General features: G+C 41.0%; 1 protein-coding gene across 2 annotated transcripts in view; it reads left to right on the top strand.

Annotated features, from left to right (window-relative positions):
- Positions 1-24,432, top strand: part of LOC144603875 (glycerol-3-phosphate dehydrogenase 1-like protein) — a 38,195-nt gene extending 13,763 nt beyond the window's left edge. Inside the window, exons 3-8 of one of the 2 annotated variants that reach the window (XM_078417667.1) lie at positions 365-505; positions 2,023-2,161; positions 3,796-3,908; positions 8,186-8,419; positions 10,445-10,551; positions 24,277-24,432. In XM_078417667.1, the coding sequence (XP_078273793.1) occupies positions 365-505; positions 2,023-2,161; positions 3,796-3,908; positions 8,186-8,419; positions 10,445-10,551; positions 24,277-24,364 (822 nt within the window). In that variant the 3' untranslated portion in view covers positions 24,365-24,432. Of the gene's footprint in view, positions 1-364; positions 506-2,022; positions 2,162-3,795; positions 3,909-8,185; positions 8,420-10,444; positions 10,552-17,138 lie in introns of both variants that reach the window. The other variant, XM_078417657.1, reaches the window with a different exon arrangement.
- The last annotated feature ends 1,413 nt before the right edge of the window (positions 24,433-25,845 follow it).

The following is a 25,845-nucleotide window of genomic DNA, read 5'->3' on the forward strand; positions in this document are numbered from 1 at the left end:
AGTGAGTGAATTACTGTTAGTTGTGCAGTTTATGTAGATTGGTGTCCCTCCAATGCATCTGCTTGTGTACACATGGGGCCATGCTGCGATATACAAAAATAAGGTTTGTTCACAAGATATCCAATTGCACCGCCTAAAAACCTGAAAGAATTTCAATTCATTAAACTTGAACAGATATCACATGAATGGTCTACTGTTTCTATGATGTGTTCAAGCAAAAAGAAAATGCCTCTATGTTTGAGCACATGCATCTAGAATCCAATGAACATGTTTTCAGTTATAATGTAAAAAAGATATGGTTTTGCCTGTAAATGAGTATCATTTTATTTGATTACTTCCTAAATCTCTTGTCATTTTATCATAGGTTGCTATTGCGGATCTAAAGGATGCTGTACGTGGTGCAGATTTGCTAGTTTTTGTTGTGCCTCACCAATTTATCCGCAAATTATGTGATGAAATTGTTAATCAAGTGCCGCAGAACGCTCTTGGCATAAGTCTTATCAAGGTACTTAAATATTTGCAAATGATCTTTCACTCTCTTGGTTTTCATGCTAATTCTAGTTAACGAGATGTGGGAAAGAGATTGGGTTTAGAAACTTGGTGAGTTTCATTCAGCCTGTGGTAATTATAAACCTCAAATTATTTACTTCACTTGTTGGTTTTTAGCTGAGTTCATTCCTGATTTATTCTCCTTCAGATTTGAAAGAACATTGTTTGGGATGTCATTTCGAAGATTCAAATCTTTATTATCATACCTTGATTATCTATTCCTTTGGACTTTGTTCCACTTAAACTAAACCAGTGTATTGAATAGATAATAAATTAATGTGCTGGTGAAGTGATGGGATTATAAATTTCCCTATGTTAATAATGGTGCCAAAGTGCCTTCTTCCTCTAATGGGTAGGAAGCTACGAGTGGTTCTTATTGTGCTAATTGTATATAAAATGAGACTGGAACTGCTTTCTCTGGATTATTATCAAAGTGGCTAATAAATTTGGATATACAAATGGTGCTTTACATCTTGCATGTGAACACGTACTGCACTATGCATTTTTTTCAAAATACACTGACATAAAATCTATATTTTGTATCGTATACGAAGACAAAATTAATAATTATTGGAGTCCGACAGTGCTATTTTTTTTCATTCACTGGCTTATTTAAAATGGCCAAAAAATAACATCATTGCAAAACCTCCCTTTAGAGGCTGTCAGAGGTTATGGGGAGAAGCCAGGAGAATGGGGTTAGGACGGAGAGATAGATCCTTCTGCAGTTGTACAGGGCCCTGGTGAGACCTGGAGTATTGTGTGCAGTTTTGGTCTCCTAATTTGAGGAAGGATATTCGTGCTACACAGCATAGATTCACCAGGTTAATTCCCGGGATAGCGGGACAGTCATGTGATGAAAGAATGGTGCGACTGGGCTTGTGTTCACTGGAATTTAAAAGGATGAGAGGGGATCTTATAGAAACATATAAAATTATTAGGGGATTGGACACGCTAGATGTAGGAAACATGTTCCTGATGTTGGGGGAGTCCAGAACCAGGGCCAAAGTTTAAGAATAAGGGGTAGGCCATTTAGAACTGAGATGAGGAAAAACTTTTTCACAGAGAGTTGTGAATTTGTGGAATTCTCTGCCTCAGAAGGCAGTGGAGGCTGATTCACTGCATTCATTCAAGAGAGAGTTAGATAGAGTTCTTAGGGCTGATGGAATCAAGGGGTATGGGGAGAAGGCAGGAATGAGGTACTGATTGTGGATGATCAGGCATGATCACATTGAATGGCGGTGCTGGCTCAAAGGACCGAATGGCCTACTCCTGCACCTATTGGCTATGTATCTATCAGCCATGATTGAATGGCGGAGTAGACTTGATGGGCCGGATGGCCTAATTCTACTCCTATTACTTATGATCTTATGATTACTTTGTAATTAAATAAATTACAAATCTGTTGCAAAATGCTTTTAATTTTGTATTGCTGTATACAAATATTTGCTATTTTGTTTATTTTTTTAATTTCAGGGAATTGATGAAGGGCCTGAAGGATTAAAACTGATTTCTGATATAATCAGGGAAAAAATGAAAATTGATGTCAGCGTATTAATGGGTGCCAATATAGCCAATGAAGTAGCAGCAGATAAATTCTGTGAAACTACAATCGGTAAATCGCTGCACTTTTGGATTGCTGAACTCTGCTACATACTGTGGCACTGTTAAGTAACTGGTGTGAACTGTTTTGCAATGTGGGAACACTAAAAAAATCATTGTGTAGATCTGTAGTTTATAAAATCACCAAAACATTCTGTAGTTTATTAAATCACCAATCAGGAACGAATATCAAAAACCATAGACCACAATCACTGAAAATAGGCACAAAAAAAAAAATTCCCCCATGATAAATTTAAACATCGGTCCCCCACAAGGATGCGTTTCAGCCCCTTACTATACTTCCTAAACACTCATGAATGTGTGGCCAAATTATGCTCTAACTCAATTGAGATAACATCACTGTGCTGGGCCAGATCTCAAACAATAACAAGGGAGTACAGGAAGGAGCGAACTTAGTGTCATGATATGACATCATGTCAATATATGACATCATGTCATGACAACAGCATCACCCTTGATGTCAGCAAGATGAATGAACTAGTTATTAACTTAAGGTTGCGAGGTAGGGTACACATCCCAGTTGGTGTCAATGGTGCTGAAGTGGAGATGGTTGAGAGCTTCAATGTTTCTTAGCATAAATGTCACAATTTGTCCTGGACCAAACACATTGAAGCTACGGCCAAATGAGTACGCCAATGCCTCCACTTCCTCAGAAGATTAAGAAATCCAGCATGTCTCCCACAACTCTTTCCAATTTTTCTAGATGTACCTGATGCATCACAGCCTGGTTTAGCAACAGCTTTCCCCAAGACCACAAGAAATGACCACAAGAAACTGTGGATGTAACCATTACACAGACCAGCCTCTCCCATTGACTCTATCTGTATTTCACGCTGCTTCAGGACAGCAGCCAACATAATCAAGCCATTTTCACACCGGTCATTCCCTCTTCTCCCCTTTCCCATCAGGTAGAAGATACAAAAGCTTCAAAGCATGTAACACCAGATACAGGAATAGTTTCTTCCCCACTATTATCAGACCACTGAATGGTCCTCCCATAAACTAGGATGTAGTTTCAATCATCCAACCTACTTCCTTGTGGATGCTGTATCTTTTCTCTGCAACTGCAGTGCTGCAACACTATTCAGCACTCTGGTATTTTGTTTTTCTACTGTTGTATACGGCTTGATTGTACTCGTGTATCATATGATTTAATTGGATAGTTCACAAAGAAAGGTTTTTGCTCTATCTTGGTACACGTGACAATAATAAACAAATACCAATAAAATCGAGAATTATCTAAAAATTGGTGACCGCAATTTAGTAATTTATATTTGTCAGCTCTTTCTTGGATTAGCTGGCTGAACTGTTAGGGAAAGGTTCATTAATTTGTTAAGAATTTAGAAGTCAATACGTGTATGTAAGGATGTAATGCCGAGGCTTTATCTGGAGCTGGTGAGACAACATTTGAGATATTGTGAGCAGTTTTGGGCCACATTACTGAGGAAGGATGTGTTGACTTAGGAGAGGGTTCCAAAGAAGGTTTACGAGAATGATCCCGGAGAGGCCACTGTGAAATGATTAAACGTTCACTGTTTGCAGGAATTGTTTTTGATGTTCAAGGGCAGCAGTAGAAATTAATGTTGTTACTTAGAAGCACAAAGTAACAGACATTTCTTCTACCAGGCAGCAAGAATGTGCAGAATGGAAACATATTCAAAGAGCTCTTACAGACATCCAATTTTCGGATAACAGTAGTGGATGATGCGGAAACAGTAGAACTCTGTGGTGCATTAAAGGTAAGAAAGCATGTTATAGTGTTTAAAAAAAAGATTTGAATCATTCCAATTTCATTTGTATATAAACATGGACATCAAGGTGGTATGGAGATCATATCCATGATCTGATCGCTAAACATTACCATAGCGACATGTGCCACCTTATAATGGATAATTATCCATCTCTGAATGCTGGGAGTGAAATCTTGTATTTAAAACAGCTTCTGCCTGATATGCTCGATGATGAGAGCTTGAAGCTAAGACCCTTAAAAAATCTACTATCTAAAATATAAACCATTAATGTTATTTATCTGTTTCGCTGGGGAAGCTAGCTGCTGAACCTGTGCCAGGTTGGCTGTGTCGCAAATTCAATGATTTACATTTTTTTCAATAAGCAGAAAAGCTTTATGGGAACAAGATGAGCTACGGGTAATTTACATTTTTGAATTAATTGAATTATTACATATGTTTACTAACTTTAAACTTCATTACTTTGATTATGCTCCTGGTTGGATCCACATCATTAGAACTTCCTTCCTTCCTAAGATGTCCTTTCTATCTCCATATAAAATACCTCTAAAAATTCCTTGATTTCGACCAAAATGTGTTCTCTTGTTTACCCCTCCATTCCCAACCTTTACTTTTTATATTTTACTTATATTTCATGAAAACCTTGGGATATGTTCTGTGTTAAAGATGTTATATAATTCTAAGCTGTTGTTACTACACTTAAGTCTGAAGAAGGGTCTCGACCCGAAACGTCACCCATTCCTTCTCTCCAGGAATGCCTATCCCGCTGAGTTACTCCAGCATTTTGTGTCTACCTTTTGTTACTACACTTAATATTTCTATCACTGGAGTAAGATGGGCCAAATCACCTTGATGCCTGTTCTGACCCAGTGAAACCTCCACATGAAAACCTGTATAAGTAATCAGTGAGCATGTTTGAGTGACGTTGCAAATCGCCCACAATCAAATATGTTTAACTGTCACGTAACTTTTGGCTGCTCATTTCTTGCCTTAAATGCAAATGGCTGCCATTTGAGAATACGGGAATCTTGATCACACCACTGATGTTTAAGGGCTACCTGGTGTGATTATTCAGAGAAGTGACCTGTTTAGTGCAAGGATGCTTAACTGTTTAATTAGGGTCCTGGCCGGTTGTACAATTTTAATTGCTATTGGTGGGTGAATATGGATGGCGTGTGATTTGCCCAGATGTGTCGGGCTGCAAGCAGGTGAACCAGCAGTGGCCCTTAAGAGATTGTTATTGACAAGGGGGAGAATTCTGTGGGCAGAGAGATGTTCTTCCTGTGTCCATATTGTACCAATGTTTGCTCAACCAATTCCAAGCCCAGACTATCAGCCAATGAAATAAGACGGGAGCCAGTTTGCTGGCTGCAGCTTGCAGGACCATTCCCCTGCAGGCCTAGTTAGCCATAGTTCTGAGCTCCTCATCCTTGCTTTATGCCATCCCAGCCAGAAGTTGAGCTGGTCCCCAACATGCTGAAGAGCTTGTGACAGAATCGCATAATCGATGAAGCTAGGTCAGCATTTATTGCCCATCCATAATTGCCTTTTTATCAGTCATTCCACTTTAAATGTAGTGTATTGGCTCCCATTTTAATGTAGACTAATTTTGAAATTTGTACTGAATATGAGTTTCTGAGAAGAGCTTTGGGAAAAGAGGCATGCGTGCTGCAAAGGTACAGCAGTTACATGGGTGACTTTAATCTACATATGTATTGGGCCAACCAAATTGGTTATAGCGTTGAGCAGGAGGATTTCCTGGAATGTATACAAGATGTTTTTTTAAACCAATATGTAGAAGAACCGACTAGAGGACAGGCCATCCTAGACTGGGTATTGTGTAATGAGGAAGGATTAGTTTGCGATCTTGTTGTGCAAAGCCCCTTGGGCAACAGTAACCATAATATGGTGGAATTCTGCATTAGGGTGGAGAGTGACACGGTTAATTCAGAGACTAGGGTCCTGAACTTAAAGAAAAGAGACTTTGAAGGTATGAGACAGGAATTGGCTAGGATAGACTGGCAAATCATAGTTAAAGGGTTGACAGTGGAGATGCAATGGCAAAGATTTAAAGACCGCATGGATGAACAAAAATTGTTCATCCCTGTCTGGCGAAAAAATAAAATGGGGAAGGCAGCTCGACCGTGGCTAACGAGGGAAATCAAGGATAGTGTTAAATCCAAGGAAAAGGCATATAAATTGGCACGAAGAAGCAGCAAACCAGAGGACTGGGAAAAATTTAGAACAACAGAGGAGGTCAAAGGGGTTCATTAAGAGGGGGGGGAGGGAAAGAGCATGAAAGAGAGCTGCAGGGAATATAAAAACTGACTCTAAAAGCTTCTTTAGATATGTAAACAGGAAAAGATTAGTGAAGACAAATGTAGATCCCTTACAATCAGAAGCAGTGACTTTACAATGGGGAAACAAGGAAATGGCAAAACAGTTAAACGAGTACTTTGGTTCTGTCTTCATTAAGGAAGACACAAACAATCTCCCAGAAATACTAGGGGACCGAGAATCTAGTGGGAGGGAGGAACTGAAGAGAATCCACATTAATCAGAAAATGGTGTTAGGGAACCTGTTGGGACTGAAGGCAGATAAATCTCCAGGGCCTGATGGTCTGCATCCCAGAGTAAGCAAGGAAGTGGCCCTAAATCGTGGATGCATTGGTGATCATTTTCCAATGTTTTCTCGACTATATTAACGAGGGTAGCTGATGTAACCCCACTTTTTAAGAAAGGAGGGAGAGAGAAAACGGGGGATTATAGACTAGTTAGCCTTACATCAGTGATGGGGAAGATGCTTGAGTCGATTGTTAAAGATGTTATAGCAGCATATTTCGAAAACAGTGACAGGATTGGTCAAAGTCAGCAAGGATTTATGAATGGGAATGCATGCTTGACTAATCTTCTGGATTTTTTTGAGGATGTAACAAGTAGAATGAATAAGGAAGAGCCAGTGGATGTGGTATATCTGGACTTTCAAAAAGCCTTTGACAAGGTCCCACACAAGAGATTAGTGTGCAAAATTAGAGCACATGGTATTGAGGGTAGGGTATTGACTGGTTGGCAGACACGAAGCAAAGAGTAGGAATTAATGGGTCCTTTTCAGAATGGCAAGCAGTGACTAGTGGGGTGCCGCAAGGATTGGTGCTAGGACCCCAGTTATTTACAATATATATTAACGATTTAGACGAGGGAATTAAATGTGACATCTCCAAGTTTGCGGATGACACAGCTAGGTGGCAGTGTGAGCTGCGAGGAGGATGCTATGAGGCTGCAGGGTGACTTGGATAGGTTGGGTGAGTGGGCAGATGCAGTACAATGTGGATAAATGTGAGGTTATCCACTTTGGTGGCAAGAACAGGATGGCAGATTATTATCTGAATGGTGTCTGATGAGGAAAAGGGGAGGTGCAACAAGACCTGTGTGTGCTTGTACATCAGTCACTGAAAGTAAGCATGCACGTACAGCAGGCAGTGAAGAAAGCTAATGGCATGTTGGCCTTCATTGTGAGAGGATTTGAGTTTAGGAGCAAGGAGATCCTATTGCAGTTGTACAGAGCCCTGGTGAGATTGCACCTAGAGTATTGTGTGCAGTTTTGGTCTCCTAATTTGAGGAAGGACATTATTGCTATTGAGGGAGTGCAGCATAGGTTCACCAGATTAATTACCAGGATTGCGGGACTGACATGTGATGAAAGAATGGGTCGACCGGGCTTGTATTTACTGGAATTTAGGATGAGAGGGATAGAAACATATAAAATTCTTAAAGGATTGGACAAGCTAGATGCAGGAAAATGTTCCCGATGTCGCGGGAGTCCAGAACCAGGCTTCACAGTTTAAGAATAAGGGGGAAGGCCATTTAGGACTGAGATGAGGCAAAACCTCTTTATCCAGAGAGTTGTGAATCTGTGGAATTCTCTGCCACAGCAGGCAGTGGAGGCCAATTCACTGGATGTTTTCAAGAGAGGGTTAGATTTAGCTCTTCAGGCTAAAGGAAACAAGGGATATGGGGGAAAAGCAGGAACAGGTTATTGATTTTAGATGATCAGCCATGATCATATTGAATGGCGGTGCTGGCTCGAAGGGCCGAATGGCCTACTCCACCTATTTTTCTATGTTTCTATGTTTGACATTTATTGACATTGAGGCCATTCATTGAGCATGACCACCTTAATAATGGATAATGAAACTTCTTGAAAACCTGATTGTTACCTTAAATTTAGAATCTGCACCTCTATAAAATGGCAATATTACTCTTTGACAGAACATTGTTGCAGTTGGTGCTGGTTTCTGTGATGGGCTGCTTTGTGGGGATAACACGAAAGCTGCTGTGATTCGCCTGGGTTTGATGGAGATGATTGCATTTGCCAAAATCTTTTGCAAAGGAAGCGTTTCTATTGCAACATTTCTAGAAAGTTGTGGTATTGCGGATGTCATCACAACCTGCTACGGAGGGCGGAACCGTAAGATTGCAGAGGCTTTCGTAAAAACGGGAAAGGTAAGGAAGGATTTTATTGACTATTATGTGTATTTGTGTATAGCCCATATGTATGAACATGCATCGGGAGACCGATGCAGTGGATTTCCCAGCTGTCGTGTGGTTGCAGGCTGACTTTAGCCAGAATTTGGCCTTATAGTCCCCAAAAAGAACATGTTCCAGCTGACACATTAATGTCGATTTTGCGAATCCTATCTGTAAAACGTGTCCTTGTAAAAATTATCAATGGCATTTAAAACATATCTGTAGTAGAATCTTTTAAAGAACACCCGTTCTAATCAAGAATTTGTCTATCTCTACTTTTAAAATATCCACTGACGGCCTCCACAGCTCTCTGTGGCAATGAGTTCCACAGATTAACTGCCCTCTGACTGAAGAAGTTCCTCCTCACCTCATTTCTAAAAGAGCGCCCTTTAATTCTGAGGCTGTGACCTCTGGCCCTAGACTCTCCCACCAATGGAAATATCCTTTCCACACCCACTCTATCTATGCCTTTCATTATTCTGTCAGTTTCAATGAGGTCCCCCCTCAACCTTCTAAACTCCAGTGAGTAAGAGGCCCAGTGCTGTCAAACGTTCATCATATGTTAACCCACTCATTCCTGGAAGCAGCACATCCTTCCTCTGATATGGGGCCCAAATTTGTTCGCAGTACTCCAAATGCGGCTTGACCAGCGCCTTATTGAGCCTCAGCATTACATATCTGTTTTTTATTCTTGTCCTCTTGATATAAATGCTAGCATTGAACTTGCCTTCCTTACTACCAATTCGACTTGCAAATTAACATTTTGGGAATCCTGCACCAGCTCCCAAGTCCCTCTGCACCTATGATTTCTGGATTCTCTCTCCATTTTGAAAATAATCTACACCTTTATTCTTATTACCAAAGTGCATGACTCCACACTTTGCTACACTGAATTTCACCTGCCACTTCTCTGGCCACTCTCCTAACCTGCCCAAGTCCTTCTGCAGAGCCCATGCTTCCTCTTCAATGCCTGCCCCTCCATCTATCCTGCAAACTTGGCCACAAAGTCACCAATCCCCTTATGCAAATCATTAATATACAACGTGAAGAGAAGTGGTTCCACCCAGACTGGTGGAACTGCGGAACTCCATCTATGGGATAACCCACCTCTGCAGACATCTGCTGTGTGGAAACTTGATTTGCATCTGCATTTAAGACCAGCAAACTGTTTGTGACAGGAGTAATTCTTACAAGCAGAGCCTGCAGTAACCGCGGGAGGACCTGTATGCATATTCTGTTTAAACGCACAGTTCAATATGCATGTAGAAAAAGGGTTGATCTTATGTTCCTTAATTTCGTGGTTTTTTCCGGAATGGTAGTAGGGAAAATGTTAATGAAGGGTAAATTATCCAGAGTTTCTTCTCTCTGGTCACCATGTGCAAGGTGGTGCCAGTGATGTCTATCCCTCGATTCTGTCCCCTGTCAGGAATCTTTCGAAAAGTTCCTATTTGAGAAAGATAACTAGAAGTATAAGCAAGAAAGAAATGATGGCTTCAAAAGGATTTCGATGGGAAAAATATGTGAAACCTATTTAAATATTTCCAGCTTATTGACAGAACATAGAATCATACCACACAGGAACAGGCCTCTTGTCCCTCAATGTCTGTGCTGAGCATGATACCAACCCTTACCTGCCTGCACATAATCCATATCCATCCATTCCCTGCATATCCACATCCATAGTCTCTTTTAAATGCCATTATTGTATCTTCCTCCACCATCACCCCCAGCAGTGCGTTTCATGCATTCATCACCTTCGGTGTGTAAAAATAAAAACTTGCCCTACATATCTCCTTTAAACTTTGCCCCTCTCGCATTAAACCTATGTCCTTTATTATTCAATATTTCTATCTTGGGTAATGGGTTCCAACAGTCTACCCTACCTATATTATTTATAATTTGACTCTGTAATGTTTGTAGAGTTATATTCAATAACTGTCTAAATGTTGTTCAGTCATTGAAAGCACAAAAGTTTTTTAAAAAGGATGATTTGCTTCTCAGACCATTGAACAGCTGGAACAGGAGATGCTGAATGGCCAGAAGCTGCAAGGACCTAAGACATCAGCAGAAGTGTACCACATTCTGAAACAAAGATCAATGGTGGATAAGTAAGTCACCTTTACCTGTTTCTTGCTCATTTATTGGGCTGTTGTCTGTGTAACTATATCCTCCTTTCTTTGGATGCTTCAGTGTTGTCTCTCTTCAACCCCCACCACCCTTGCTGACATCCTGTATGTAAAATGCTGGACTTGGCTGATTCGTGTTCTGTGAACATTGACCGCACAAACTTCCCAGTCTTTCTACACTGCTTCTTAGTACTTCAGCTTCTGTTTAGTTTCGTTTGGAGATACAGTGCGGAAACAGGCCTTTCAGTCCATCGAGTCTGCGCCGACCAGCGATTCCCATACATACACACTCTCCTGCACACTAGACACAATTTTCAATTTTTACCAAAATCAATTAACTCCAACCTTGCCCTTCTTTGGAGTGTGGGAGGAAACCGAAGCACCCTGGGAAAACATACACAGACACAGGGAGAACGTGTCTCTCTGCGCTCCATACAGAGAGTCAGCTAAACTTCATACAGTCAGCAGCTGCAGTCGGGATCGAACCCAGGTCTCTGGCGTTGTAAGGCTGCAACTCTACCATTGCGCCACTGTGCTGCTCGATGCCATCAGTTTATCTTGACATGCTATTCAAGGAGGCTGCTGAAGTATTTCTCTACATAACACATTAAAAACACAGCAATTGTTTAACTGTACAAAAAGTTCATAAGTGATAGGAGCAGAATTGGGCCATTCGGCCCATCAAGTTTACTCCGCCATTCAATCATGGATGATCTATCTTTCCCTCCTAACATTCTCCTGCTTTCTCCCCATAACCCCTGACACCCGTACTAATCAATAATCTATCAATGATCATATGTCAACCCTTGAAACTGGATGATGTTAGTTCTACCTGTGATCTTTACGCATTTCTCAATAACTTCAAAATAATAGACAGATTTCCAATTCGAACGGTCTGTATTCAGGATAAATGTTAATTTTCCCTGAAGTAAATCTTTGGGAGGCACTTCCTGAAAGTAAAAAGCACTGTATAAATACGTGTTTCTTGAATAGACAACCTCTTTCTGTGTGAGCTTGCTCAATCGCAATTTTTTTCTGTACAAATATATGTTACGATCTGACTCACTGGAATTGCAACTTTAAACACAACATTTTGAGGCAGCAGTTCATCTGAGACATCCATGAATGCAATGCAAGACCACAACTAACGGGAGTTTACAGCTTAGAAATGGGGAGGTGCTAAGAGAAATATCAAGCAGTACAGGCAAAGAACCAAAGATTGGGTAGAGAGAGAGAATGAAGAAGAAAAAGTTGAAACTTAAAATTTCATCGTTTTTATCTCAAAGGATATTTGCCATGAGGAAATAACGTTGTACAGCAGAGAAGATTTTTGACTGCATAAATAATTGTCACATAGATGTCAATTATACAGTTAATTACTATTTGGCTTCCCATAAATGGAACAGATTAATTTCTTATTTGTTTAAAAGGCAATTAATGCAAAATAACTGGGTCTTATTAAACGTAATGGAGTGGGTACAGGGCAAAAATATTTTTAGGAAGCAACTGCAGATGCCGGTTCTTTCAGCGGACAGGCAGCATCACTGGAGAGTAGGAATGGGTGACATTTTGGGTCGCGACCTTTCAGACTGATGTCAGGGGAATGAGCGGTATATGGATAAGGAAGTGTAAGGTGTGAAAACAGGATAAAGGGAATAGAGGTCAAAGAAAATGTAGAATAGAAAGCAAAAATATGTTACTGTGCAATTTAATTTGATCAGTAGTTTCTGAGATTCACAATAGAGTTTAATTTTTTCTCTGCAATTGTATTCACTAACAACATCATGTATCATGTTGGTATTAGAACAGTAAGATGGAGGTCACTGAATCAGAATTTAATTTTCATAATTTCAAAATATTGTAGATATTGTTGTGTAAGAAAATAACTGCAGATGCTGGTACAAATCGAAGGTATTTATTCACAAAATGCTGGAGTAACTCAGCAGGTCAGGCAGCATCTCAGGAGAGAAGGAATGGGTGACGATTCGGGTGATGTCTGAAGAAGGGTCTCGACCCGAAACGTCACCCATTCCTTCTCTCCTGAGATGCTGCCTGACCTGCTGAGTTACTCCAGCATTTTGTGAATTGTAGATATTGTTAATTTTTTTGAAAAGGATAATTGTTTATAATTAAACAAAATTAAAAATTAGAATTGAGTAGAGTTCTGTATTCAAATTTTATTATTAATGTAGTAAATAATTGTAAAAAATCTGGAAAGGTAAGCATCAGTGATAAGATTAGTTTTCAATGGGTCTCAATTGTCTGGATTTAGGAATGGAAATCAGCTAAAGTTCCATCTTCTTACAAATGTCTATTAACCAAGGCAGCAAGTTAGTAGAAGTAAACAGCCGAAAATGATAATTCAAGGGTCCAAAGTGGACGACGCGCTTTTGTCTCCCTCATCAGTACTCACTCACCAGGGCCAAATGGAAGGAACATTTATAAAGTTAAAAACAATACATTTATTGAAACCTCAAAAAGGCAACGAGTCCCATGGTCTTCTGTCTGTTAGGGTCTCTGGCTAGCAATGGGTGGTCTGGAGAACTCGAGGATCCTGACACATTTTGGGATCCCAGTCTGAGGAGAAGTCTAATGAGCTCATTTGCAGAATACAAGCAACAAGTCCATGCCTCTTTCAGACAACAGCCAGCTACATTTTAAGATTAGCTATCCTCCTAATACTCAAAACAAGGATTATTCCGTACATCATGCACTGAACTGGTCTTGGTCGTCTCTGAGAAGGAAAACAAGCTCATCTTATCTCTATGGGCTTTTCCAGCTACATAATTCGAGGCCACATGATTTAAGGCTTCATGATTTACTGGTTCTAATTGAACCTAATTGTTTTCCTAAGCGAGGCTGCTTGCTGGACATAGGGACTGTTCGCAGATAATTGCCTTTTAGTTAAGCCCTGTTGTAATCCTTGCATTACTGTGGTGAATTTTTGAAAGGGCCCTGGAGGCTGAGTTTCTGAGTATAATCCAGACCCAGATGAAATAGATGTTTAGATATTAAGGGGATATGTGGTGATGAGGATAATGCCGTGAGTGGTGCTTATGTATAAAATCAGTCAGGGTTTATTGAATGATGGAGCAGGCAAGCTGGGCTAGAGCACTACTGCTTGTATATCTTATGTTAAATAACTTCACATTCTTCATGTTGGACATCAATCTGGACCCAAGTTATCTTGCATGTAATTTAAAGCTAGATTGCTTTTAACATGAACAGAAATTGATAAAGCTGCTTTTGGAATTATTGTGTTGGGAGGAACTGCAGATGCTAGTTGACACCTAAGATAGGCACAAAATTCTGGAGTAACTCGGCGGGACAGGCAGCATCTCTGGAGAGAAGGAATGGGTGACGATTCGGGCGAGGAAGAATATTCTTGCTATTGAGGGCGTGCAGCGTAGGTTTACTAGGTTAATTCCCGGAATGGCGGGACTGTCATATGTTGAAAGACTGGAGCGACTAGGCTTGTATACATTGGAATTTAGAAGGATGAGAGGAGATCATCGAAACATATAAGATTATTAAGGGGTTGGACACGTTAGAGGCTGGAAACGTTCCCAATGTTGGGGGAGTCCAGAACCAGGGGCCACAGTTTAAGAATAAGGGGTAGGCCATTTAGAACTGAGATGAGGAAAAACTTTTTCAGTCAGAGAGTTGTGAATCTGTGGAATTCTCTGCCTCAGAAGGCAGTGGAGGCCAATTCTCTGAATGCATTCAAGAGAGAGCTAGATAGAGCTCTTAAGGATAGCGGAGTCAGGGGGTATGGGGAGAAGGCAGGAATGGGGTACTGATTGAGAATGATCAGCCATGATCACATTGAATGGCGGTGCTGGCTCGAAGGGCCGAATGGCCTCCTCCTGCACCTATTGTCTATTGAGAACCTTCTTCAGTCTCTACCTGAAAGGTCACCCATTCCTTCTCTCCAGAGATGCTGCTTGTCCACTGAGTTACTCCAGCATTTTGTGTCTACTTTGGTAGTATTGTGTTTTGGTTTTGATCATCCTGCTATAGGAAAGGTGCCTTTAAATCTGGAAAGAGTGCAGAAAAGATTCCTAAGGATGGTGTAAGGAATCAAGGGTCTGAGCTATAGGGAGCGGTGGGCCAGGATATTACTTTATTCCTTGGAGAACAAGAGGCTGAGGGGTAATCTTATAGAGGTATATAAAATCATGAGGGAAATGGACAGGGTAAATGCATGGAGTATAAAGAACATAGGTGTATGGTGAGAGGGGAAAGATAGGAACTTGAGGGGCAACTTTTTGCACAGAGTGTGGTAGGTATATGGGACCAGCTGCAAGTGGAAGTAGTTGTAGGAGGTAAAATGACAACATTTAATAGAAGTTTGGACAGATACATTGCTAGGAAAGGTTCAAAGGGATATGGACCAGCAGTAACAGGATTGTTACTGGATAGCAGTAACAGGATCGTTCTGAGTCAGCATGGATTTACGAAGGGGAAATCATGCTTGACTAATCTTCTGGAATTTTTTGAGGATGTAATTAGGAAAATGGACAGGGGAGTGCCAGTGGATGTGGTGTACCTTGACTTTCAGAAAGCCTTCGACAAGGTCCCACATAGGAGATTAGTGAGCAAAGTTAGAGCACATGGTATTGGGGGTAGGGTACTGACATGGATAGAAAATTGGTTGGCAGACGGAAAGCAAAGAGTGGGGATAAATGTGGCTCTTTCAGAATGGCAGGCAGTGACTAGTGGGGTACCGCAAAGCTTGGTGCTGGGACTGCAGCTATTTACAATATATATTAATGCTTGGATGGAGGGATTAAAAGTAACATGAGCAAATTTGCAGATGACACAAAGCTGGGTGGCAGTGTGAACTGTGAGGAAGATGCTATGAGGTTGCAGGGTGACTTGGACAGGTTGTGTGAATGGGAGGTTGCATGGCAGATGCAGTTTAATGTGGATAAGTGTGAGGTTATCCACTTTGGTGGTAAGAATAGGAAGGCAGATTATTATCTAAATGGTGTCAAGTTAGGAAAAGGGGACGTACAATGAGATCTGGGTGTCCTAGTGCATCAGTCACTGAAAGGAAGCATGCAAGTACAGCAGGCAGTGAAGAAAGCCAATGGAATGTTGGCCTTCATAACAAGGGGAGTTGAGTATAGGAGCAAAGAGGTCCTTCTGCAGTTGTACAGGGCCCTGGTGAGACTGCACCTGGAGTACTGTGTGCAGTTTTGGTCTCCACATTTGAGGAAGGATATTCTTGCTATTGAGGGCATTCAGTGTAGGTTTACTAGGTTAATTCCCGGAATGGCGGGACTGTCGTATGTTGAAAGACTGGATCGACTAGGCTTGTATATACTGGAATTTAGGATGAGAGGGAATCTTATTGAAACATATAAGATTATTAAGGGGTCGGACACGTTAGAGGCAGGAAACATGTTCCCAGTGTTGGGGGAGTCCAGAACCAGGGGCCACAGTTTAAGAATAAGGGGTAGGCCATTTAGAACGGAGATGAGGAAAAACATTTTCAGTCAGAGAGTTGTAAATCTGTGGAATTTTCTGCCTCAGAAGGCGGTGGAGGCCAAATTCTCTGAGTGCTTTCAAGATAGAGCTGGATAGAGCTCTTAAGGATAGCGGAGTCAGGGGGTATGGGGAGAAGGCAGGAACGGGGTACAGATTGGGAATGATCAATCATGATCACATTGAATGGTGGTGCTGGCTCGAAGGGCCGAATGGCCTCCTCCTGCACCTATTGTCTAAATGAGGGCAAACTAGCTTAAATGGGGCGTAGACACAAAATGCTGGAGTAACTCAGTGGGACAGGCAGCATCTCGGGAGAGAAGGAATGGGTGACGTTTCGGGTCGAGACCCTTCTTCAGACCTTCACCTATTCCTTCTCTCCCGAGATGCTGCCTGACCCGCTGAGTTACTCCAGCATTTTGTTTCTACCTTCGATATAAACCAGCATCTGCAGTTTTTTTCCTACTAGCTTAAATGGGACATCTCAGTAGCATGAATGAGCTGGGCTGAAGGTCCTGTTTCCATGCTGTATGACTCCATGACTCTAAGTTTGAGTATTTTGACTTGGCACTTGTAAACCTTTTAATATATACTAGACCCGTTGTGCCCAAACCGCCCCTGCATTGGTGCAGCACCTTCTCCTCCCCCCTCCCCCTCCCCTCCAACCCCTCCCTCCTCCCCTCCAACCCCTCCCTCCTCCCTCCTCCCCTCCCCCCCTTCTTCCCCCACTTCATCCCCCTCAACCCCCCTTATCTTCCCCCCCTCCCTCCCTAGGAGATAGATTTAAACTTTTAAATATGAATAACTTAAAAAATATAACACCAATTTCAATAAAACTTCTCCCATTAGCACCAAAGGGACGATGGTGAGTAAGGTGGGCCTAAAATTATTGCACTATTGTGTACCGTTTTTGCTGTAGTTCAGGAACAAACATACGAACAAATTAGTTTTGGTATATAGATGTTTGTCCTTGTGATGCATGTTCCCAATCCACCACCAGATGGCTTCCCCTATTCTTCCCCCACTATTTCCTCTTGAACTGGCACATACCCATACAATTTTTGCTTTTCTTGTTATAGGTTCCCTATGTTCACAGCAGTGTATCAAATTTGCTATGAAAGCAAGCCAGTGGGAGAATTCATAGCCTGCCTGCAGAGCCATCCAGAACACATGTAAAATTGCATTATCATGGATTACTTATGGTGTTCCTCGTGCATGGGGCTAATACGCAATATTGACGTGTGGATCACTAACTAACGAGATTATGCTTGACTAGATTGCTATGAAGTAGATTGTGTGACATGAATCGGTCATATCAATGGAGATTCCATTATATTGCCAGTTAATGTTTGCAAATTTGTGGTGGACAGAGATGAATATTCAGTTAAAAATGCCATCCTGAACAAACGACTTAAGGATTGTTAATCTGAGTGCCTATTTATAATGGAAACACTGCAGCTGACGGTTGGCATGAAATTTGAGCAAACATTTATGCAAAACCAAATTTAGTTATTGGGTATTGTCGACCAACAAGTTCAAGCATCAGATTGCTCGTGGAATATCAGGTATCACTAACTCTGTCACTTGACTACAGAATAGTGTTGAACCTTAATTTTTTTTAGAAATGTCAGTTTTATTAGTTATTTTTAATACTATAATGTGTGAAAATCCATACTTTAAAGAGTTTCTATAATTATGAGCATGTTGATGTTAACTGTACTGAATTGCACACCTGGCTTATTGGACGTTTCAGCCCAAAACATAATCAGTTTTCCTGGAGAGATGCAAATAAACTGTCTCAGATGGGTCAGTTTTGTTACTTTTATACTTTTGATGTGTCATATAATCTTAAAGTGTTACTTCCTAATGATAGTTAACTAACCTCTGATGCAGAAGGTCGTGGCTCTAAGCAGCATTCCAAAAGTTTGTGCACTTAATCCCTTGATACAATATTTATAAAGTCAAAAATTGCAAAATATGGGACTACATTTCTAAGATGTACTTAACCACTGCAATCTCTCACCAACCCGACCCTGCTGATCTATCCACAGCACTGACCACTTCCAAAGCGATTTATTGTCCCCAGTGTATGGCCCCATGATTCAGTCTCCTCATCCCTTATTTCTACTCCCTGATCATTAGCCTATCCCAAACACTGCCCTGCTCAATAGCTACCCTCTGCAGTCTCAAAATGGACAAAATTAAATCCTGTCCTGAAACCTAAGGGAAAATCATTCTGCCAGGTTTCCTAACTACAAGGCAGTCCCTTGCTCTTACCCTGCCTCCATAATGCAGCCAGCATCACTTAATTTGAAGCTTAATTGTATTCATAACATAATTGTCTTAAAATGTAGCTGGCCATTTGGCCCATCAGGCCCGTACTCGTTTTCACAGTACTGTAATCACATTCCCTCACTTATTTCCCCTGCAGTCTTTTCTAACACACGTGCCAATCAACTTTTTTCTGTATCTCCTACCACACCCACACTAAGTACAGTTTACTGTGGCCTGTCAGCCTGCACCTGTATGGAGTGTAGGAGGAAACTAAAGCACCTGGCAGAAATTCGCACAATGCACAACCTCTGTCTAGACAACACCGGAGGTCAGGACTGAACCCAGGTCGCTGGAGCTGCGCTACCTGGCCCTCCTGTCTCATACTTTTAAATGATCACATAGCTGATTTTAATCATTGACACTTGAGAGTAACCTGGCCGGTGGGAAGACATCTTCTGATGTCTGGTCCTGAATGATAATTCATAGACCAGACTGTATTTGTATCTGGTGAACTTGTCAGGAAGCCACTCTCACATCCGGTGAAGAGAGTGGCAAAAGAGATTCAGGGTCAGAGGTGACCAAATCATAGAAGCATGCAATGAAGAAATGGGGTCTGGAGATGAAAGGTAGAATCTTGAGCAAAGAAACAAATTACAAGAACTGAATAGGTCAGACAGCATCGGTGGAGGGAATGGACAAATGATGTTTTGGATGGGAACCCTTCATCAGACCCAGAGACCATTTGTCTGCATTAGGCACGTATCCCTCCATGCCTTTCCGATCCATGTACTTGTCCTTGCATCCTTTAACTATTGACTCTTCTGTCACCTCTGGCAGTTCGTTCCAGATATTCACCACCCTCTGTATGAAGAAGCAAGTGCGGTTTTCATAAACCTGGCCTATGAGGTACATGATTGCTCCTTTAGCAACAAAGGTTTGGGTCTCCCCTGCTGTGGACCACTTCCCATCTTGGTAGGCCAAACTAGCACTTGGAGAGTGTCAGTACTACTGCTTCTCATTACAATAGCAGCAGTCTTATTTGCACATCAATTCACAATGCATCAATAGCTTTGAGTTAAGCAGATCTGTAAGAGTCTGCTGTGCATTGGAATTTTGAAAATTTACCGGCCTATTTCCACAGCACACAACAGACCAAAAAGCTGATTAGTCGTGCTGTAAAATGAAAATGCTGATAATGCAGCAAATTGTTGAACTAGGTCAAAGGCATGCTTTAGAAACTGAGAGCGAGTGAGAGTGAGCAAGAACAGATATGCTAATTACAGTCACAGAGATAACATTTCAACATTTAATAGCTTAAAGACAACTTAGCTTTTAATAGCTTAATAACTTAAATACAACGGTTGAAGAGAGGAGGAAAATACTATGGTTAGGTTTTTAAGAAGAATTGTGATTAGGGTATTAGTTGTGGGTCCTTGTGGCCAGTAAAAGTCAATGAGAAAATCTTAAGCAGTGGCCTTGTGAGATACTCAGCAAATCTTGGAGGATTATTTGTTTCCTCGTTTTGACTTGAAAACCATCGCTACTGGAACAAAATCATTACATCATGCATTAGAACTAACCTATCTGTGGGGAAGTGGCCTCATTTTCTTGAAAAATATGCTGCATTGTTAGTAGCTCATTGCGCAAGTGCGTGGATCAGAGGTGGACCCCATGATGCCCTTCCTGACTGCTGCAAGGGAGGAAGCAGTTAGCAAGTGACTTAATGAATGCTAGGCTGAAAACCTGAGGAAAATAATTAGTTGACTTTTGCAAGAGAAAATCAGCTGTATAAATTTAGGGAAGCAACATTAACTGCACTTAAAAAAAAAAACTTGTTCAACTACCTCTGCAGTAAGTTCACTTTTTTTCTGCACTTCAGATGTGAATGAACGAGATCCATTGAGTGCCTTATTTCTGAGCCCATTATCGGTAGTCTTCACTAAAGCAGCATTGTAGCTAAATCTGGCAAAGTCTGCAAACCATGCATATAAGATATAGTATCAGAAGGGATCACAGGATCAGACCGTTAAAATCAACTAAAAGGGCCACATTACCATTCTGCCTTAGATCGCAAGCCAAATTCAAAGCTAAAAGTGCATTTATTCTGTATGACCAATTGCTAACTAGATTAAATTAGCAGATGTTCCAAAGCAAATGAAGATGGTAGATTCCAATTATGAACACTGAGATTCAGGAGAATTTAATTTTTTCACATTTGGGAAGATTGGGTAACTTGTCAGGTTTACAGTATAGCTTTTTTGTTTGTAGACTTCTTGATTGTATTTTACCCAGAGTTGTCAGACTGTTTTTACTGAAAGTCTGAAGCCTAATTGAATTCAGTTTATCTAGCATAATAAATCATGGCCAGGAAGAATAATGTTCTTACTGCAAAAATCTGACATATAAGTATTATGAAAGGGAGGAATAGTGTGTTGGCCTGAAAATTCTGAATCTTATATATAAAGAAATTGCATAGAAATGGTACCTGAAGTGGCTGAATCACTGGGTGGGTATATGCAGTGATATTATGCTACTAATTCTTTTACACCAAGAAGGTTTCAAATTCTTCAATATTGAGTTGACATAAACAATAGTGACAACAGCTCCCCATTCCTTTGAGAGCGGCAGTGGCATTGAAGGACAGCAATTTTCCTGGGGTTCCAAGGGTAGGAATGGAAATAAAATTAGTGAGCAATCCTGCTTTCAGTCTCCTTACATTAATTTCTTTTAGAAGGGCTATATGTTGGAACATTGGTAAATACAGGCACAAAGTCTCTTGTCTGGCATATGAAAAATGAACTGAAGTGAGTAGATGGGGCACTTCCCTTAAGCCGTAAAGTGCAGAAATTTAGGGGAAGGGATTATTAAATGTTTAAAAAGAAGCCAGTCTATTTGCAGCCTATAGGCTATAAATCTAAAATAGGTTCAGGGGTAGTGGTGGAAGCAGATACAATACTGTTATTTCTTTAGATAGGCACTTGAATTGACAGGGAACGGAGGGATGTGGATCATATGCAGGGAAAAGATCATGTTCAATTTGGCATCATATTTGGCACAGACATTGTGGGCTAAAGGGCTTGTTCCTGTGCATTGTTGTTCCATGATCTATGCTTCCGGAAAATGGAAATACCTAGTAGAGCTGACAGTGCATCAATAAATATAATCTTGCAGACCATTCTGATTTTATCACTTCCGGCATAACCTCATTGACTATCTCTGATTTTATCACTTCCAGCTGTCTGTCCTCCACAGCCTCCAACCTTATTCCTCAGCCCCGCACGGCCCAGTTTTACCTTCTCCCCAAAACCCATAAATGGAACTTGTCATGATAACTGACGTCGCATTTAAATGTATCACGTGTTACTATGAGTCAGAAAGGTCACAGGACTCGTGTTGTCGGGATGTAATGGAATGGCGGAATTAATCTGCCTGTGTTCAGTGTCCTTGACTTGTGTTTGTTATATTCGGATCAAGGTGAGGATTTGACAGAACTGCCCTGGCAGACCCATTGTTTCTGCCTGCTCCAGTCCCACTGAAATTATTACCATGTACCTTGATTCCATCCTATCCCTCCTGGTCAATTCCCTCGTGACATGTCCAAGCCACCTCACACGCCTTGCATTTCTTTAATGACTTCCGTTTTCCTGTTCCCTCATCTTTACTATGGACTCTCAGTCACTCTCCACCTCCATCCCCCATAAGGAAGGCCTTGGAGCCTTCCATTTCTCCCTTGACCGCAGAACCAGCCATTTTCCCCTCTATGAACAATCTCCTCCACTTAACAGAGCTGGTCCTCACTCTCAACAACTTCTCCTTTGACTCCTACTACTTCCTCCAAGTCCAAGGCGTAGCCATGCGCATTTGCATGGGCCCCAGCTACAGTATAAACACTGCTTTATTTTCAACATGGTGAAACCAAAATGTATATAAATGGCCATTATTAAAATCTGACAATGTGTACTTTAACCACGTGTGATTTTTTTTCTATTACAAATCTCAAATTGTGGAGTACCGAGGCAAATAAATAAATGATGGGTCTTTGTCCCAAACATTATGGAGGGCACTGTATGCCTGCCTCTTTGTAAGGTATGTCGAACAATCCCTGTTCCAGGGATTTGCTGGCCCTGTCCCCGAACTTTATCTCTGCCACATTGATGACTTCATCGGGGCTACCTCCTGCAACCATGCAGAACTCATGGACCTCATTAACCTCACTACCAATTTCCATACTGCATTCAATTTACTTGGACCATCTCCGATACCTCCCTCCCCGTTCTTGATCTCACCTTCTCCATCATAGGACTTAGACTATCGACTGACATCTATTACAAACTTACTGACTCCCACAACCATCTGGACCACCCTGTCTCCTGCAAAGATGTCGTCCCCTACTCCCAATTCCTCCGTCTCCTCCACATATGTGCCCAAGATGAGGTGTTCTATACCAGGACTCCGAGATATCTTTAGGAATCTCTTCTATCATGGATGAGGCCCTCACACATCTCAGTCTCCCATACCTCCGCTCTTGCTGCCCCTCTCCCAAGTTGCAACAGAGGCAGAGTCCCCTTAGTCCTTGCCTACCACCCCACCATCCGTCGCATATAGCACATCATCCTCTGACAACTTCGCCACCTCCAACGGGATCCCACCACCAGTCACATCTTCCCATCTCCACCCCTTTCCACTTTCCGCACAGATCGTTCCCTCTGCAACTCCCTGGTTCACTCGTCCCTTCCCACCCAAACTACCCCCTCCCCAGGTACATTCCCATGCAACTGCAGGAGATGCAACACCTGTCCCTATATCTCCTCCCTCAACTCCATCCAGGGACCTCGACAGTCCTTTCAGATGAGGCAGAGGTTCACTTGCACCTCCTCCAATATCATCTACTGTATCCGTTCTCAGTGTAGAATCCGATACATCGGCACAACCAAGTGCAGACTGGGCGATCATTTCATTGAACACCACGCTCAGTCCGCCTTGACCTATGTGATCTCCCAGTTGGCAAACATTTTAATTTCCCTTCCTTTCTTTCCGATCTTTCTGGCCTGGGCCTCCTCCACTGTCAGTGTGGCAACATGCAAATTGGAGGAACAGCACCTCTCATTTCGCTTGGGCAGCTTACAACCTAGTGGTAATAGATTTCTCTAATTTTAAGTAACCCCTCTCTCTCTCTCTCTTTCTCTGCCCCTCCCCCACCCTAGTCGTCCTGCCAGTTCCACAGTTCACATCCACATATCCATTCATTATTACCTCTTCCACAGCCAATCATGGACCATTGTGGGCTCCATCTTTCCTTGGACATCGATGCCGGATCTGATTTTTTCAGAACCTTTTCATACCTCTCCCCTGCCACTCAGTCTGAAGAAAGGTTTCAACCTGAAATGTCACCTAATCCTTTTCTCCAGAGGTGCTGCCTTACCTGCTGAGTTACTCCAGCAATATAATACTTGTGATTGATAAGCTTCCTTTTACATAAGGCTTAGGTTTATACTTCTAGAACAATTTTACTTTGTTTTCAAACACCTTTTGGATTCATTAACAGAACAAGATTCTTCTATAAGAATTGTGATAATCAGAGAATTGTGATAAACAGAATCCAGTACACTTCCTTGTGTGAGAGCGTAGATCTGAAGAAGTGACAAATGTCTCCAACTGAGAACAAACTCTCCCAATAGAGAGAGCAAATCTTAAAGCACTGCCAAATAAGTAAGGTGTGCAATGAATTTGTGATACTGCTAGAAATAACAAAAATTGAATTGTGAAAACATTTAAATTATGAATTAAGATGTTTTACAAATGTAATTTCTTAACTTTTTAACACTACTGGGAAATGGCAATGTAATTGTGAAACATTTCATCAGATATAATCTGTGGAATATCATAATTGTAAACTAATATCTTAAAATAAAGATTTTAATTATGCTGATTTTTTTTTTGGAGTAACACATTACATGGAATGCACAGCAGGAAGAAATGTTCAAGACCTCAAACAACACAAAGCTCTTTGCAACAATCCGATGTTTCATGACGTAAAAAAACACAAAAAACATTCAATTTCCCCATTTAAAATGTTATAATTTGCAATATACTTGTATTATTTCCACAAAATTAAAGATTCAATATATAACAAAATTAAAAATAAAAGAATCGAATTCCTTTTTCATTAAATATGGAAATGCATCAAAGTTGCAACATGCAGTCAAGTGATCACTATGTAATTATTTGTTAGGGGAAGAAAATGATTCCATATCTCTTCATTCCTTTTACTTGTCTGCCTCGTTTAATCCTGAATACTGACCGTCATTGCGGCAACAACGAAAATAGAGGTGAATTATACAATTTATCTTTTGTGTTGCATGCTTTTAATCTTACTTGCATTGCCTCTTATATAAATAAGCAGTTCATATCTTCGGCCCTCTACAATTCACAAAGTGAAATAATTCTATAATTTCTAAGAAAATGAAATGTTCTGCGAATGGAAACATGAAAGATTGCATTTTCACCCTTTTTTTTTGCTCTTTCCCCACATTTTCAGAATAAAGCCACACTTGATCTTTTTTTGACCTTAATTATTGAATCTGTGTTCAAAACCCCCCCTTGGGCACTGTATGCAAATCGTCTTTCCTCATGTCACCTTGTACTCTTTTGCCATGCCTTAAGTCTGTGTGCTGTAGACACCCATCTTTGTGTTTTATACATCATTGTGACAAAGGAAATGCTGAAAAATTATTTGTCCTTTCCCAATTGCCTTTGCAGTCAATGGCATGTTAGGCTATTTAAGATGTTACTGTGGACCCATAATCACATGATGGCCATATCATCGCTAGTTTTTTAATTGCAGGTTTATGTAATTAATTGAATTTGAATTAATCAGTTGCCATGGTGACATTTTGAACTTGGGCCAATAGGTCATCAGTGCAAACTTCTGAATTGTTAGTCCAGTAACATCTCCTACTGTATCTGAGAGTCGTGGAACTGGATACACAGCAGTAAGTACACTCAGTGACCTGCACTCTCACACTCGCACGCTGAACAATCTCGGGTTAGTTTCAGTAACTGTTTAGTCACTCCATCAAAACAATTCTTGATTTGAGCACTACTTATATCCCCAAATTTAACCCCAAACTTCTTCAAGAAGAACATCAGTTAAGAAGGAATCGCCAGAAATCATAAGAAAATAGAGAAAGTTTGTAGTAAGGGCAGCTAGATGATGATGGAAAATGAAGCTACTTTAGTAAAGGTAACAAAGGTTCCTGTTAGAAAAGAGCAATAATTAGAGTAGCAAAATGCTTAGACTGCAAGGCAGAGATAATTAGAACTATGCAGCTATATAGGAGTTGGAATGTAGGATTATTCACGGAATAAGCAAGACATCAGGAGAGCAGGCCCACAAAGGAGGAGTAATTGTCTACAAGAACGTGAGAGAACTGCTGTCAGGTAACTGCTGTCAGGTAATTACATAAGATCATAAGGACCTAAGTGATAGGAGTAGAATTAGGCCATTCGGCC

The sequence above is a fragment of the Rhinoraja longicauda genome, chromosome 2 (genome assembly GCF_053455715.1).
Source record: "Rhinoraja longicauda isolate Sanriku21f chromosome 2, sRhiLon1.1, whole genome shotgun sequence".
Taxonomy (NCBI): Eukaryota; Metazoa; Chordata; class Chondrichthyes; order Rajiformes; family Arhynchobatidae; genus Rhinoraja; species Rhinoraja longicauda.